This window comes from Drosophila santomea, chromosome 3R (assembly GCF_016746245.2).
Source record: "Drosophila santomea strain STO CAGO 1482 chromosome 3R, Prin_Dsan_1.1, whole genome shotgun sequence".
In the NCBI taxonomy this organism is placed as follows: Eukaryota; Metazoa; Arthropoda; class Insecta; order Diptera; family Drosophilidae; genus Drosophila; species Drosophila santomea.
Window position 1 is genome coordinate 11,465,942 of NC_053019.2, and position 18,188 is coordinate 11,484,129.

The 18,188-nt window shown below is 42.9% G+C and overlaps 1 protein-coding gene across 1 annotated transcript; it reads right to left on the reverse strand.

The window, feature by feature from the left end:
• Positions 1–152: 152 nt before the first annotated feature.
• On the reverse strand, positions 153–16,704 carry LOC120452406 (mothers against decapentaplegic homolog 6). Its single transcript, XM_039636624.2, has 8 exons — positions 16,334–16,704; positions 15,485–15,609; positions 11,864–13,165; positions 5,902–5,955; positions 5,715–5,840; positions 1,842–2,060; positions 1,632–1,782; positions 153–1,561 (listed from the first exon to the last, which is right to left on the reverse strand). Exons 3-8 carry the CDS (start codon positions 12,867–12,869, stop codon positions 1,396–1,398), a joined length of 1,722 nt encoding a protein of 573 aa, XP_039492558.1. The 5' UTR covers positions 12,870–13,165; positions 15,485–15,609; positions 16,334–16,704; the 3' UTR covers positions 153–1,395.
• Between the last annotated feature and the right edge of the window lie 1,484 nt (positions 16,705–18,188).

Below are 18,188 nucleotides of genomic sequence, written 5' to 3' on the forward strand. Positions count from 1 at the left end.
TGAAAGGAGCCATCCTTTTGGTCCTTTTTACTCCGGATTTCTGTGGGCCAAATAAAAGTAAAACCTCAATTTGACCGGAGCTCTGCTCATGCCAAAGCCCAAGAAAATTTAACTACCCGGTGTTGCTTCATAAAATGAGAAAATCGTAAAAGTTTAACGTGGATCGCATTTATTCTTAAAACGAAATACATACAAGGCTGGGATTTTAGGATGGCCTACATGCAGTTTGGTTTGGTAAGGGTTAAAAGATCTAGCGCACGGATTTTAAGTAGAACACCAGTTCCTCGAATTCGCATTTGCTACAGGTGGAAATACAAACGAAGTTGGTGCATTCATGAATGGATTTAAATGAAATTATTATATGGTACTCAGCTGCTGAAGGTATCGTGGTGCGATAACTTTCTATACATTTGACAAATGACACATATTTTAATTTAAACAATGAATGAACGTAATGATGACAACGAAAACAGTCAAAATATCAACATAAAACAAATAATGTTCGAACATGACGTGTGCTTTCTAAAGCCAATCGAATCCTCTTGCGCTAGAATCTACAACCGTATAGAATTTGTTAATGGTGTTTTTTCTTTAACCTAGGATCTATGCAGATTCTACTGAACAGATTTGTATTTCAGTGATGTTTGGTTTCATTTGGGTGGGGTATAAATTATGGGCTTGGGTTGCTCTAAAAACGTCGCATAGAAAAGGTAGTGGCTTCTGAATGTATTGCATCGTAACTAGACTGTTCGCCATTCTCGAAACTATTAACCCTGAAGTGCCTTCTGTTTAGTATGTATGTAAGATTAAATATTTATACATATCATATAGCTACTGGCAATGGAGCTCTAGCCCCATGCATCGGTACGTACTACATGTGTATATATAGAGTGAATCACAGGATTTCAATTTTTGCTAAGTATTTTTAACAATCAATTACTATGTATTTCGGCCCGACTCGCTTCGACTTCTCGTCTCCTCTCTATCTCTCTCTCTCTCTTTCTATCTCTCTTAATGCGACTCAGATGCGTTAAAATTAATTTCGATGTGTCTACTAGCAGTAATTGAAACTTGTTTCGTAATTATGTATATTAACATTTAAAATGATTTCTTTTGCAGTCCTTTGTTGTTCCAAATTATTGGTTGTTTAGTGGTTAACTGACGGCTCGATCTCCTGCCTCCTCCCGCCAGACACCTCCATCTCGTCCTCGCCGGACGATAATCCCTCAGTGCGCACACCTGTCTGCACAGCCTGGTCAGCAGCTTCTGCGCCTTCTGCAGCAGTTGGCGCGATCGCCAGCAGCTCACCTCGTCGCATGCGCATCCCAAGCCGGGCTCAACCAGGTGCTGGGTTACCGAATGAGGTCCTGCCGAACGGGCCTGCATCAGGTACTGTCACCGCAGATGGCTAAAGTGAACCTCCAGCCAACAGGGGCAGCCCATGATGTCCTGTCTTTTGTAGTCGCGTCCCCAGCCCTTGCCAAAGCTAATCTTTATGCTGAAGTAGTCGACGGGTCCCATGGGCTGGTGGCCTTGCCCTTTCATGCTTAGCAGTTCAGCCCTGCAAATCGAAATAAATATACTCCATAAGAGGCTCTGAATTTCGGGACAACTTTATTGATGGATCTTACCTATTGGTTTCAAAGGCCTTCAGACAGTAGCCCGGCATCACCTTGCACACTCGGTTCAGATTTTCGGCCAGAGTGGGTGAATCGACAAAAATGGTTGTATTCCCACGGTTGTAGATCCACACGTCGCCGTTTTCCAGGCTCAATGTGACCCCTGTGAGGTGTACGCCGATTAAAACCTCTTGTCCACGTTAGAAAACCCTTTTCTCTTACCCAATCCGACCGTCTGACGCGCTGTTGGCACCGCCTCCGAGTGCATCTGATTGCCTGCGGGTGTGAGGTCACGTAGGCACATGCTGTCCACCTCACTGGCCACAATCCCATCCGTGTAGATATTGACTGCGTTCGTTTTGGCGTGAAAGAACTCCCCGACTCGGTGGGCCATCTCCCAGTAGGCGATTTGGCACCATACCTTGCTGTTGATGTGGTGATCTGAAATTCAAGCGAAACCAGATGCTATAGATGCAGGTACCATTTTTAATAGAGAGGGACTATAATAATTGCAATACTAGTTTGTGAAATTGTATGTTTGCATGTGCGGAGGTATACAGAGATGGATTTGTGATGAATTTACAAGAACTGCTGAATTGCAACTACTTCTCATATCTTTCACTTCTTACGCTGCGATAAGGTTGACGCCTAAAGATTACGATGTCTAGTTAACTAGCTAATTTATTTGTCAGATTGTCAAGTCATTAAATTCTTAAAGACGCCTGCGATAATATTATTCCCATTAATACCTATTATTCAAATCGCAGTCTTGTAACCCGCATACAAATAGCAGGCTAAAGCGGTAATAACCCTTTCGCCGCCCAATAAAATGTGATTTAAAATTGCCATAACATTCAAGCGATATCGGAGGAATAAGCGCTATATATCGCCATATCGTTTGAAAATACAGAAAGAACCAAGAGACGGCGACTACGGCGAGTCGCGCATTCAAACAGGCACATTCACATTACGTTCACACTCACTTGTGTGCTCAGACATTTAAATGGTAATAATTTTGGCGCCAGGGCATTACGTAAACAGACCGGCGACGCGTATTCTGTATTTGAGTGGTATTCATTTGCGCATATGTATATCAGCCTGCTCGGCTGTGTGTACATATGTATGTACATATGTATGTCTGTATGTATAGTACGCAAACCCACAGAGTCTGTTTATGGGTTCATTTGTATATTCCGATTCCGAACGCGTGTCGGGCCAATAACAAAGTGAGAAACAAGTGCCACTCTTTATTTGAAATCCTTGCTGACGAGAGTTTTCGAAAACGCGTGGGCTTTGAGTACAAATTGTTTGAAATTTATGTCCACATTAAACCATTCATAAAATTGAAAATTTATATTTAATTGAATGAGTATATGTACCTATGAATTCCTCAGAATTAGTAAACAAAATGCGCTGAATTTAACTTTTATAGTCGTAAGATAATGCTAACATTGCGTATACGCCACCGCATCCAAAGTTATTTATATATATGTATGTATATATATTACTTCGGATGACACCATTACCATTGTCAGCATAAACCCACACCCTCGTCTTGGGAATTTATCAATCAACAATGGCAAAAAGAGCATTGTCAGACAACAGAGTGCAAATATCGCGCATACGCCATGGTGGCCAAATTGCCAATTGCAACAATGCCAGCGGGTCGATAGTCGATTGGCAGTGCAGTTGGCCAGAACGGCCAAAGCCGATTCGAGAAATGTGCTGTGCGCATTGGGCGGCACACACAATCTACAATCGCTCGGCGATTCAGAGGAAAATCGAGGGAAATCGCTGGGAAAACGAAAAGGCCGAAAGGCGCTAAAGGCCAAGCCCAGGCGGACGGCTAGTGGCGCCAAGTAAAAATATATCGCAATAAATCCGTAGACGGCTTTTAAAATTTTGCATGGCAAAGAATGTGCCGAATGGGGTGGCAGGCGGCGGGCGACGGGGGGGCCAGCGGGGGCGTTGGACGCTGCAAGTGGCGCCTGTCCGATGTTTACCTAATTAGGTCGACGCCGGCGATTCCGTCGCGTCTCGCCATGGCCACGAAAAATTGTTTACCCCACCAGGCTGCCGTCGCCACCTTGCTCGCTCAACTGGGAGAGCAGCAGCTCGCCAAGATTGTGGGCCAGTGGAGTTGATCTAGGCGAAAGGTGATTCGGAAAATTGGGGAATCAAATTGGCCCCATTGTGCCAAATCAAATGAAATTGAATATCTACGTGAAGATTTCAACAGGTTCCGCCTCATACATTACACTCAACGTGCCAAATTTCGAATTATTGGCCTTGAATAAATAAATAATTTTTGCATATCCATTTTTCATATTTGAATAATTTTTAATGAATTCATGATTCTTATGGATTGTTGTCTTAACATGGATAGAATGAGATTTTTCGTGTGAATTTGATTTATACCGTGCAAAATTGTGATGGAGAGGTGTTCTATTTAAATTAAAGATTACCGCAGTGAGTATTTGAACAATGCTTGCAATACACTAAACAAAGAACTCTAAGCTGAAGGAGGGTTCTGCTTGAAAGATCTGCCTACTGCAGTTTTTCCTGTACTACATTTTTGTGAATTCGTAGCGCCGCTTCATGGCTGCTGATTCCCCTTGCTAATATTTATGTAAGTAGGTACATAAATGTACATTCATTTGTGTTAGATGCCCGAATCCACGGGCTGCTACATCATCTTTAAATTTAGAATATTTTATCTTCAATCTGTGTGCATGTGTGGGTCGAGGCAGTGGCCTGTAAGTTTGTTGGTGGCACACATGTGGTGCCTTCGGGGAAACACGGATGCTCGACTTGTGTGTGCTCCATTTCGGGCGAGTCCCAGTAATGCAATTACGAAATTGAATCGATTGCTCAAGAATGCTGAAAGTATGTGGACGATTGAAACATCTAACATTACTTATTGTCGTTCGCTTAGTTAATGTCTATATCGGTAGAACGCATTTTGAATATCTGCAACTAATACTATATTGCATCTAAAGGTGCCTCTAAATTCCCTCGTTTTGCTTATCGCCGTCCATCATTGATTCAAAATTCCGTAGAAGGCCGTTTAAGACCATCATTTGCAGTTCAAAGACTATGCAAAAAATGTCCATTTGACAACTTCTGATGGGAATCAATCAAATCGGAATTTCAATCTATTTTTAACTGGCCTGTCACCCAATCGTCGTAAAGCCGCAACTTAACGGTCCATTTAAATGTAATAGTTTTCCGTCGTTCCGTCGCCAGTACAATGCCATAAAAAAGCCAAATGGACGATGGTATACACACACACACGCACACACACACACACATACGTACGCGTACGTATGAATGCATGCATGTGTGAGTTCTGGCCAGTTTCAGTTTCACGGTGCCGTCTCAGTCGCCGGGTAATGGTAGTGCCGTGAATGATATCATAGCCCCCATAGCCCCATAGTCCCCATAGGGACCCCTTGTGCCCCCTCGGCCCACTCACCCCCTTTCAAGCACTCTTGTAAGTTAGCATTAAGATTGTGGCGCCATCGAGAGCGCCAACTCACCTCGCTCTCCGCGCTCACGCCCTCTCTTTCGCTTAGCCTGCCGCCGCCCGTGTTTGTTTTTCGCTCATTATTTATTTTCATTTCGTTTTTGCTGTTTTCGCTTAAAAGTTAATATCAATATAGAAAGTGACGACCTGACGCGGCAAGCTGGCGCCACGATACAACAACAACTTGCCCGCCAGAGAGAGCGCCGCTCACACACACATCAGCAGCGGGCCCCAGCCCCAATACACCTAAACGGCAAAATAATCGCAACACTTCGTGCTCTCCCTCTTTCATACACTGAACAAAATGAATTTTTAATCTATTTGGTTGAGATCGGTATTTAACTTATGCTTAACTTCAAAAAAAGATTTTTTATTAGGGCGGAGTTGTGATATTTAGTTCAGAATTGTATTGAAGCAACCTCTACCATATCACATTATAACTTCATGCTTCATTTTAAAATCCAAATATTACAAATTATTAGCAATTTTTATTTTCTGTGCACTATAGCAATTCCCTGATAAGCGGGGGAGAGCCAAAGGAGAGAGGGATTTTGGGGCACAAAACTCACCTTTTCCATCAGTGGTAAACGACTCGTAGAGAGTCGGCTTGTAGTAGCTCGAAATGCTGGTGCTTTGGGCACTCCACGTGCTCAGCGCTGCCGACTTTGCATCGTTCTGCGAGTCTTCTTCGAAATCTGCAAGATTTGGCGATTACTAATCATCGGATCGAAAATCTATATAGGGGAGCCGGCTTACCTGCATCTCTCAGTCTCAGCATTTTTGAGCGTTGGTATGGCGGCGTTGGGGCTTCTAAAATGGAAGACAAGAGGGGGGATGGTTTTAGATATCTTAGAGATACATAATTAGAGCTATATAATTGTATAAATAGTTGTCTTAGTTTTGTAATAGATGCATGATAAATAAGTAAAATCTGCAGATCTTAAGCATTATCAGTACCCTATAACTTGTTAAAGTCTGATAAATTTTATATAACCAATTTGTTAAACAATTGTATAACAGCACAGTAAACCATTTGTTTAGTACTTTTTTAAGATCACACTAACATCAGGTGCTCGAAAGAGGTAATCAACTCTACAATGACATAATTAAAAATTCAGTCCAATTCGATCTCCCAGAACCCAAGTTAGTTTAAGCTGGTTTCCTACTCGAAAATTAAAAAACTAAATATACCAAGTTTATGAAATAACTTGACTGACTAAACCACATTAAAATTCTTATCTCAACCTTATCAGCCTAATGCACTTTTACCCAGTTTCATTTTGGACAGTCCCATGGGAGATTACAGACCCTTTCGAGTTAACCAAAAGTTCGAGTTATAAATGCGCGTCTTCTAGTCGCGGGCGCATATAGGATGAGATCATGGTTCGCAAAACTAATACTAATACTAGTGCTCGAATATTTGAGCAGCAAATCAAAGCGAAACAAAAACATAGAGAGAGCAACAAAGCCAAACAAAAATAAAGGCCAGAAAAACTAAAAACCACGAAGAAAGAAAAGGCAGTCGAAACAAACCAAGGCGTAAGCGTAAGCAAGCCAAACATCAGCGCGGCGATATAAAAATAAATAATCTTTGCATATCAGCCAGCCCCACTGGGGGACATTTTATTTTTATTGGCGCAGAAATCGTTTGATGTGCGGCGATCTCCGATCTCCCATCTACCATCTCCCATCTACCAGCTCCCATCTCCGTTTCCTATGGCGCTGTATTTAATATCGCTTACATTCTACATCCTACTCCGTTTTCATTCTTCCAGTTTACTCCCAAAAAAGCAAACGGAACAGGTCGTCGTTTTTGGTGGCTGAGATGGGCGCAAACAAAGGCATCAATGGATTACCTGCCAGTTCCGAACCTCTCATTCAATTAAATAAATTAGCTTATTTATGAAACGTCGCATTAACATTTTATGGGATGCATTAATGTATTACTTAAAAAATAATAAACTGTTTGACGAGAGCGCCATGAATATAACATATTTTATTATTATTAGAAAGAACTCTGGAACAAGTTTAACTACCTTTCTGTTTGTTTATCATGTATATGTATAATTATTATGCAACAGGTCCACTTTGGTTTATTAATAAATTTAATAAAAATAATACACTTTAAGATAAAAATAAAATAGAAGCCCTTTGGATAAGTTGTTATTTTAAAGGGGCAGGCAAAAACGCACAAATAAAGGTGCAACAGGTGAGCCCAGATTTCGATGGGAATATAAGATCTGCGGCAAGTAATGCTCTTGGTATTCTGACGGCGCATAAACCGCTTGATGCGCCTCGTCAACGGCGCCTGGCGACTCGAATCGCCACAAATGTACCCAGATCGTGGCGATTCGCCACCGCCACCGCCACCACCATCGCCATCGCCGCCAGTCCCCAAGCTCCAATGTACCAGTTAAACCTGATTACGAGCGGCCGCGTCATCGACGCCAACGTCGAAAATCTAACAATTCTTAAAAGAACCATAAAAACAAAAACACGAGCGCCGCAGCGAAACCGAAACTGAAACCAAAGGGAGAGCCAACCATTCCAGCACGCCATCAAAAAGCTGATGGATGGATCGTATGACCAGTCGGCGGAATAGGCAACCGAATATTCACGGCTCTGGATTTGGGGTTCTGGCAAAAGAGGGCCAGTCCATTGAGTCAGATTCCAGTAATTGAAATTTAAACCTGGCGATTCCACAAAGGGGACACCGCTTTGGTTTTCGACCATGCTCCAGATTTCGGTTCGTATTTAAAATGGATTTCAAAATGTATAGCATAGCGTATATGTGTTAGTGAAAATTATCTGATATGTATAATTCAATCACTATAAAACCATTCACTAATGTTTCATTTGGCAATCATGTTTACAATATATTTTGGTCGAAAATAATTTTAAATTTTAGGTAATATCTTGTTGTACACAGCGATGAATGCGTTTCCATAAACTCACATCCAGCACACCTGACACATAATGACTAAAGCAAGCGTAAAACCGAACTCCGTGCTATTCGAAGCATACAACGTAATTAGTCAGGTTGCCTCCATCGAAATCATTAAATAGTCCCGAAACGATTTCGACCAGCGCAAATATGCCAGCATAAATATGTATCTGTAGCCGATCTCCAGAGGAACACACAAAAACCCTCAACCGCGCAGTGCTGCTTTATGGCCAAGAACCGCACCTCTTAGAATGGGATCGGATGGATGGGGCAGAGGCACGCAAAATGATCCTTTTTATAGGTGCCTCGCTGCGAGGCAGGGACGTTGGGGTCGGTGGAGTCGGTGGAGTCGAAAGAGCCAATGGAACCGCGATGTCCAAAGACCAAAGCACCGGTCGCGGGACCACTCGTCGTTACAATTCCTGGAATTGTGTTCCCCGACCGATGCGGATGGAATAACATTATCGAGTTGTTTAATGTGTTCGGCGCCATCATTAAAAAACCAGTCACTGTCGGGACGTCGTCCATCCGCCGGCCAGACGACGATGACACAGCCAGCAGAAGGCAGCCAGAAATCCAGAAAGCCAGAGAGCCAGAAAGCGGCCTGTTGCCGATTTCCCTGTTGCCTTTTTCCCAGTTGCCAGTGCACAGGCCCGTTGCACAGGCACAGTGGTAAAGTGGCACAGGTAAGCCGACCAGCCAGGTAAGGGAAGCTGTATCTGTATCTGTATCTGGAGACCGGCACGAACAGAGTCTTCATGTTTCCCAAAAGATTGTGTTTTGTGCACAGGAATGTCGGTATAGACATGCCTTTTTGCCATCACATCTACAGTGATTATCGGTTAGGAAAAGACTCTGAAACTGCTGGGCATAAAAAAGTGGTGATCTTAATCTTAGTCGCTATTAAGTTGAACATCAACAAGTGAACGTATGCAATTTCCTAATTAATTTGTTCGCAATCTTACAATCGTTCGGATTTCTTATGCTATTGACTTCCCCTAATTAAAGGTTTATTTTACATTTATTAAATGGCTCATAAAAAAGGTTTGTATTTTTATACTAATTGGGACTATTTTCTTTATGAATTAATAAACATCACATAAAATGTACACATAGTTTTACTACATTGATAAGAACGACCATTCATCGATCTTTATTTGGTGTTTCTTTCTGTTTGTACGGTGGGGGGGGGCTATAATCGTCTTTTGATGAGTTTGATAGGTGAAATCATTGTAGCTTCAGCAGAAGTTCTTGCTTCTGGACATGGCACAAAAGTGGGGTTGTGTTCGAGGTTTGAGGTTTGGGATTTGAGGTTAGGCTAGCTCCGCATATAGCACCATCGCCAATTGATGAAAACAACCCACACATATGATGTATTACATGCATGCAGTTTAGTGCTGATATAATAGTGCGATTAGATTAGCACTAGAACAGCGATCCATGTGCCCATACAGTTAGTTGTAAGCTCGGCCGAGAGATACGCACGTTCTAGATAACGTTCAATGTGCCCAGTAAATCTGTTGGCCGGCAAATGGGTTATAAATAAATGGCACTCGTCGATAGCTTTCAACCGTGATGAAAAGCTAGCTGCAAGCAACGATGTAAGTGCATGGTGCATCTTTCAATCTGAATTCGATGTACGAGTATAATGCCTACAGATGCAATTGGTATGTCTACGTGTTTTTGATGCGCCAACGAAGTGTGTGCATGCGCGTGCTAAAAATAAAAACAAACAAATCGGAAAGCGCACATGTATGTAATGCACATATGTACGATGTACATATGTATGTACATGCACATGCTCCGATGTTTGCCCGAATGTACATAGTGCGAATGGGATTTTTAAACGGTGCGCCAACTAGCTGGTGGCGACGGATATGCCGCGGCCTCAGCTACAGTGAAGCGTCCCTTAAAAATCAAATCAAGTTTTGATGGAAATTTTGTTGAAGAGTAATTTAACATTTTAATGTCTTAATAAAAAATAAACGGAAAAAGAAGAAATAATTCCACATTATAAGTATATTATTCCAATAAGTAGGCAACGTTTTCATTCAACATCCTAATTAATAAAGTTTTCCATTGAGAATATACATATGCTTTCTTCAAGTTCAAAAATGATTTTTAAAAAATACTCAAAGTGGGTCTGGGAGTTTCTTAAATTTCTCAAACTCCTCAAGCTTTTATGCCTTGATGTTTGAGGTTTGATTTAGGGCAGCTGGACTGTATTCTGAATGATTCGAGTACTCGGACGAGTACGGGTAATGGGTAATGGGTATGGGCAATGGGTAACGGACTCCGCCGACTTTGCTTTAGCTTTAGCTTTTGCGTTTGCGTTGGCGACGACGCCTGATTATTTCCTGGCGCCAGTTTCTAAATTTACGCAAATTATTTTGAAAAGAATTTAGTCGCCGTCATGTTGGGCCGACCGTTTGCGTGGCGCTTTCACGCACATTCTCCGCCGCTCTCTCTGCTCCCCCACGTGTGGTGTGCGGGCCGTGATAAAGCGGAATAAATGAGCCGGAGAGCGATGGATCCGGTGGGTGTGAGAGTGCGCGGTGTCTATGTCTGTGTCTGGGCAAAAGTCAAGGCGGCGGCGCACAGTGAGCCAACACAGAGAGAAATAATAATGCAAAACTAGTTCACATCATGAAATAAATCCCCTTTAGTCTCATAATTTCCAACCATATTTGCTGCATCCTGTTCTCCAAATATTCCATTCAAGTAACAAAATCATTTTTGAAGTTTGTTTATTGAAACCAAAGGCAAATGCATTGAAGAGCGATGGTAATTAAACTACGGATTTCTTACGTTAATCAATGTAAGTGCAAAAATGTAGAAGTAGCGCTCACCACATGACAATTTATATGTAAAAGCATACATATGTAGGTATTTTTATCCAATCAGATAATTTTCATGTGGTATCTACACTTTCTTTTCTGTGCAGGAACTTGAAATTCAGTTTAATGCATGCGGATGATACAGATACAGATGCACCTTGTATCTGGCTCTTTTGGCTTCGCTCTGGCTCTCCAGACCGAAAAACACTCACTCATAAGTACAAATACCCACACCACAGCAAAGTGCACAGCACATGCTTGTTTGCGAAAAAAATCAAATTGGCGAGTGGCGGCATGTTCGTATGGATGATTTCGCATGCCGCAGCGAAAGTTCGCTTGTGTGAGGGCCAGCGCCTGTCTGTGTGGCCTGGCGCCACCAAATACATGCTCACCACACACCCAGTGCATTGGTGTGCGCCTGTGTGCCTTCACCTACAGTGGCGGGCACGAGTATTGGCACAGCTGGCGCTTAGATTGCTATTAGCCATAAAGATTCGGATAAGGTGCGAATTTATTGGGGGGAAACCAATTGCAAATGAGTTTCGATCGATCCAAGTTTAGTAAGCAAACGCGATTTGCACCCTTTTTCGGTTCCGGAAGTGGAATTGATAAATTTGAACAATTCCAAGAAGTAATCCATTACATTAAATAAGCCAACGAAGTTGACAAGTAAAAACACTGTCTAGCCTTCTGGACATGCGCATCGTAACTTATTGGATTCCGAATTATATGTACATTGGAAATCGACAAAAGTTCTGAGTTGTGATCTCAAAATTATTAAAACATCTAATCGTTTTAATGATGTATGTTTAAACATTCTTGGAAATATTTTTGCCTAGAGTTTAGAACCTCGATCATCTGCTTCTAACTGCTAACTTTCCAAGCCTAGGCTACTTCATAGAAGTGACTCCCTGTGGCAGGAGAACAGTGGTCCTACCTGTTTCGGGCTGGTGCAGGATGCGAAACCAATGCAGCGGGTTGCAGCACGTGTAGATGCAGTCGCGGGCGGCGGGACAAACAGGCAGTCGCTTCAGTTCCTTGCCGTTGGTCAATTCCCGCCAGAAAAACAGCCGGCTGGCGGTCACGTGCGGCTCCCAATCCGTTTGTGATTTGCAGGGTTCCGAGGGTATCAGTATGCACTGCAGGTAGGTGGGTGCGGTGGTGGTGGGTTCCACGACATCGCGCTGCGTCCTGGTCGGCGGATCCACGCGACTCTTGACTGCCAGCAGGAGTGCGTTTCTCTGCTTGCGCTTGAGTTGCTTCATCAGCGCATCGAAATCCTCGCGAGTACGTTTGCCATTCTGAACTTGCGTTGGTGGAGGATATGCGGCGGCTTTGGCCGTGCTGACTGGAATCGTGAGTGTGGATCCGGTGGTGGACTCCGTCGCGCCGCCGCAGCATTTCCGAAACATTGTCGTAAAGGTGGTGGCACTTATCATCCGACGGTCCACCGGCTGAACCTGTCCCTGATCCGGATTCCGATCCTGATCCAGATCGCTTTCGTCGATCAACATATCGTCGCAGGAGCTTGCGCAGCTGCAGCCAGGAGCGGTACAGCAGTGGTCGCATGCTGACGGAGGCGGTGACAACAGGTCCATGTGATTTGGCAGACGGCGATACGGATGGCTGTTGTTGTTGTTGTGGTTTTGCCCCTGACTCTGACTCAGACTCAAACTCTGGCCACAGGAGCTGGAGTTTGAGCTGGAGCAGTCCATCGCGCAGGACATTGAACTGTAGGGCGGCGGCGGCGTCTGTCGCATTGCCAAGGAGTCCTCCTCGTCGCAGGAGTAACCAAAGCAAGGAGGACTCTGATGAGGGCGGGGTCGATGTGGAGGGGGAGGCGGCCGTGGTGGCTGAGCGGGCGGTGCTGGTGGCACCCCATTGCTCGGATTGTTGCTGGACGCATAACGCCATAACGCCTTCTTTTCTCTTGGGAATATCATGGAGGGACATACAGTTTTGCGGTAACATCGATCCTATTGTATGCGCATTATTTGTAGTTGACTAACTTGGTTCGCGGACTCGACGGGGCCGGCTAGTCACGGTAGTTCACTTTTTTCCTATTTCGCAGCTCGGTTGCACGGGGTGGTGGGTGTGGGTGTCTGAGAACTTGGGTTTACTTTGGGGCGGTCGAGAAGCGCAGGGAACATGGGAACTTGTTAAACTGTTTTATACTCCTCGTATCACTCGTTGATATGCTTTCGACGGGCTTGATATGTATTGTCCAGTGGTGTGCACTCTGCAATAAAAGAGGGGTACGTTGATTATTCACTGGCCTAATTGGTCTTCCGAGCATCGTTAAATGCACTCGTGCTTAAGTAAAACAGGGGTGGCGTTCAGAAAGGGGTTGGCCTGCAATTAATCCTCAAAACCAAATAAATCCAGCCCTAATATCTTTAAAAATCTGGTAATTATGTACTATTATAAATTAGATTCTAATAATCCAAAGTATACGAACATATGTAGTTATATACATATGTAGTTTTTTCTGTAAAAATACTATGTTAATCTCTAGTACTTAATGTTCTGACAGCAGATAAATATAGATTATATGATTTGGAAGATTCCGATATAATCAATCTGTATTGTACTTCTCTAAAATTTCTTTAGCAGTTAAACGGAACCATAAAGGTGGATACAAACATACATAAGTATGTATACATGTATAAAATCGATAATGAGTGTAGTTTTTGTTTCAATGTGCCACATTTCCTATAAATGGGCTAACACCCTCGTCTTCGACTTCCAGACTACGCCCGTGGTGGCAGGCAAGGAATCTGCTGGTGGATCGCTTGAGTGAGTAATGCCCCCCTCCACGCCCTCTTTCGCCAACGGACAGCCGACGCCAGTGCATATGCAAAAGATCTGTGCGGCAGCATCAGCTGTCGGCGGGAAAGAGACGGACGATGGTGGGGGGAACAATGTGTAAGGGGGAACGAACGAGGAGCGCCGCAATTTAACAGCCCAAATATGCTTGTGTTTGTGTACGTGTATGTGTGTGGCCCATGCGAGCATTTCCATTTTGTTGCTGGCATTTCTTGCGCTCCTTATCGACGACAAAAGTGGCGCCGCCGGCATGACGGCAACAACAAGAAAAACAGCACAGCAGCGACGAACAGCAACAAAATTACGAGTCAGCCCCACAAACACGCTCACCAACACCAACACAACACACCGCACACTCGCGCTCTCTCGCTCACTCACACTTACAGAATGCTTGCGTGCAGAGTAAAAAAAGGCAGGGCGGCGGGCGTGCGAGCGAGAGGGAAGTGCCTGGCGCCACTGACGTAATAAAAGAAATAATAGTAACGATGTCGGCGGCAGAGGCGTCGTCGGAATGGCGCCACACCAACACACGCTCACCTCAGACAGACACACGGACAGGGACGAGCGACGCGACGCGACGGTCGGTTTGTCAGCCGGTTTGACAAGTTGAAGAATCAACAATTTAAGGTTGAGGTGAGTATGGAATAATCTACCGCAGCCGTGGTTCACAAGAGAGCACCAGAGAGTGTGAGTGTGGTGGGAATTAGAACCGAAGGCGCTCTCAAAACTCTTCTGAAAAGTCGGCAAGTCGAGAATTTAACGTTCTTGGAGTCTATCTTTGTATCAGAACTTATGAGGGCCCAAGAATGCATCTGTGATTTTGTCAATCGGGACCCAAATGGATGTGTTTCAAACAATAGCTTTATCAGCTATCAGTAGCTTTCTTCAAAAACAGAGCCAGTACTAGGAATAAATTTAAATGATCCTTTATTCCTTCTGCAAGCTTATACCTGCCTCTAGACGATCCATATTTTTCAAGAGACGAAAATGCAATTCTAAAGCGATACAAATTATATACATCTATAGCTGCATTTATGCAGTTTTTTACTTCAAAATTGCAGAGTTATTGATATCCACTGGAAAACCACTTTTAAATTAAAATATTAATCAAGAGATCAGTTCCTAAAGGTCATAAAGTTAATTTATTAAGAGCAAATCCTTAAATCAACAAGAAATTGCGCATCAACACTTTAAAAGCCATTTAACAATCAATTGAAAAAAGTCTATTGACAAGAATTTCTATTCAAAACCGCTGAGTGATTATTTTTCCCAAATTCACGTTTACAAAAACAAGCATTATATACTATGAACTGACTCTCTGATAAAGAAAGCATGACTAATTTCAAGTCCAATTGGAAACTATCGCAATTTGGTAACAGATATCCGCGACTGATTTAAATATGTGTATTTAATAAAATACAAAATTATGAGAGAACGTTAAAAGCTAGCCATATTGATCGCAGACTTCCAAAGGATCCTTTACGGCAGTGGTATTGTACAAACTGAAAAAAAATCATAGTTTGCCAATCGGCTTTTGAAAACAATCAGTTTCGAAACCACATCAGGAAATATTGAAGAGTAAAACTAAAATAACGCTAATGAATAATTAGCATTTGTTTGTTGACTTTCCAATTCAATAGTTTCCAATTCCTCAGCTATTTTGCATAATCACGAGTGCACCTTTTTAAGACGGATTGAGCTTTAATTCTAAGTAGTGGAAATGGGTACTTACTGTTACAAAATTTGTTTTTAAGGCGGTTTCCGGTTTATCCTTTCCTTATATTGTTTTAATTTTTGATATGTTTGGGTGTTTTTGATATGTTTAGAGGTTCACTTGATAATTGATATTTACATTGACTGCAGAAGAAACAGAATATTAGCAACGAATTCGAATTTGTTTAACACGTGCCGACGGGTTTTTGTTATTGGATTGGTAATCGCAGTCGATTTTTTCTTTTCTTTTTATTTGTTACTGGTCAGTCACTTTTTGCTATGCATAAGTGTATGTATGATTGTACGCTTGTGTGGACTTAATAAGGTGCGAGTAATGTGTTGATTTCGGTTGAATATTATGTTGAAGTAGCCGAAAGCCGGAAAACAATAACAATTTTAACGTGGTGGAAAAGGCCTTTTTTGTTGGCTTGCGATTTGCGCTCTGCTTTGATTCTGCCGGCGTCGCTGCCGCCGCAATATACGTATACGTATGTTTGTTTGTATGGACAGTGCAGGTACAATGTGTGTACGTGGCTGGCGAACAATTGCATTTCTTTTCTTTCTGTTATTTGCCCAGTTAAAGCTTGAACACACTTATTACATATTTGGCCCGTATTTTCCCCCCGATGCTCAATGATTTTTAATTTGCGAAAACATTCGCACACTAACACACACACAAACACACGCACGCAAACGAGATCGAAGATCCGTTATCCGGGTGTAGAATTCTCGCTCTTTCTTGGCATACACAAACACAAACAAATGCATAGAATTCATAACAGCAAGCAGCAAAAAACAAAAGATTTTCGCCTGACGATTTCCAATCCCCTTCGATTTTCACTTCAATTGATTTGCCTGCTGCACTCACACTTTTTCTATGTATTTCCTCCTTCACATTTCAGTTCTAGAGCGCACAACAACTTCACTGCACTTGTTTGTTGTTTACGACGCCCGCGTTTACAACAACAACAAAAATCCGTAAATTTTGCGAAAAAAAGAGTCGGGAAAAGGCGAAAAAGTCCGATTTTCCTGCACTGCGTTGCGTTTCGTTGTCATTGAATTAACCCAAAAATCATTTAGCAGTCCCGAACACAAATAACGTTATTTCGGAATATTTCTCGTGGCAATACGTCAAGTTTCCATCTTTTGGTATTGATGTTGATATCTTTCGGATTCGGATTCCTCGAACGGCCAAGGAACACACAAGCGGCGCGGTTGAAAATTGTTGGGGCAATGAGCGCAGCGCTCACGACACATCGTGCGGATTGCTCGTCTTTGGAGCTGTGGGGAATAACTTGAACGTTGAGTTTGAGAGCGCAAACTGTTTCGTTGCGAGAGGGATGTTGAGAGAGAGGTAAATTCAGTAGCCAAGATATAGGAAAATAAGAATCATACATCAAGTTCCCGTTCTTACAATGCATATGGAATTTAAAGTTAATAATAAAAAGACAATAATGGTTAAAGTATGTTCAGATTTTGCACATCGCTGTTTCTACTGCGAGTGCTAAACCACGAATCCAAGTCAACTACGAGCGGAGAGCAATCCGTTGGATGGCGTGGTGAGTTTCATGTCGCTCCCGCGCGCAGATACAACCTGCGCACGCACACCCACACTTCGCTCCATGCTGGCAGTGCCGTGGGAATAGTGTTGGCTAACACGGAAATTTTCAAAAATTGATAAGTCTAGTCTTTGAAGCAACAAATTAAGTTAATAATTTTTTTTTTACTTCCTTAAAGTTATTGTCTTAGTTTAAGGACATTTAACATTTTTGAAATGGAAACGCAGTATTTAAGCAAGAACATTTTATAATTTAAGTTTTAAGTGGGAAAATAAAGTACCTTCAGTTTGTATTCACGATGGTTTTAAAGATAAATGCTTAAAAGGCTCTTAACGTTGAATTAAAGCGACTCTAGTTTTAAATTCTAAGTACATATTAGCCCCCGTTAAATACGTTTGTTGATGTTGCCAAAAAAAACTCCACTCAACTCCCTCGATGCAATCGAGAGTGGAGAACCTGAGGAAGCAACATCGACATTTAGCGCGGTCTTCGTTGCCGCAAAATGTGATGAATGGTTGTGATCAAGGGCATATCAGTTGCATTGCCTTGCCCATGTCTGCCAAACACACGGACACACACACGCCCATACAAAGTGGCGCCCCTGCAGCGGGCGTACACACACAGACGCACATTTAAAGCGCGCAGCGAGGATCGCACACCACACTGAGGGAAAAGTCAGTAAAATTATCCCCGCTAAATGTAAAGATTCGTTTTCCCATTAGTTCGTTTATGATGACTTACAAAATTAATAGAGTGGCGAGTTCGAAGATAGTTATTATAGTAATTTTCAAAACGTATTACTTCAACGTGTAAAGAACACAAGATCACAAACGGGTAATAAACTGTTTTCGACGTCAAAGTTTCTCGCAGTGCCAGGCAGACGATCCAGCAGGGACCCTGGTTCGTCAGTTCCAGCAGAAATACATAATTGTCTCTCGTTTGGACGACTCGAAAACACAAAAGCAAATAGGCTCCCGTCATTACGATAATAACAGGTCGGGAGCAGGGAACACAGGGAACACAGGCCACTTGTGGAGTGAAACCAAACCGGCAACCGGCGATGTTGGCAGGAGGAATTTGATCGCGTCGTGAGCGTTAAATAAGCGAGAGTCGGACCCCTGACTTGTGGAGGGAGTGACACGGGGTATTACCTCCGGAAAGGAC

What these genes read in the sequence shown, in the direction of transcription:
- LOC120452406 (XM_039636624.2), bottom strand. Translation starts at nt 12,869, where the DNA reads ATGATATTCCCAAGAGAAAAGAAGGCGTTATGGCGTTATGCGTCCAGC. An exon ending in CCTGCACCAGCCCGAAACAG is followed by an intron (nt 5,956 to 11,863) that starts GTAGGACCACTG and finishes CTTCCATTTTAG; the next exon opens with AAGCCCCAACGCCGCCATAC. An exon ending in GTTTACCACTGATGGAAAAG is followed by an intron (nt 2,061 to 5,714) that starts GTGAGTTTTGTG and finishes CTTGAATTTCAG; the next exon opens with ATCACCACATCAACAGCAAG.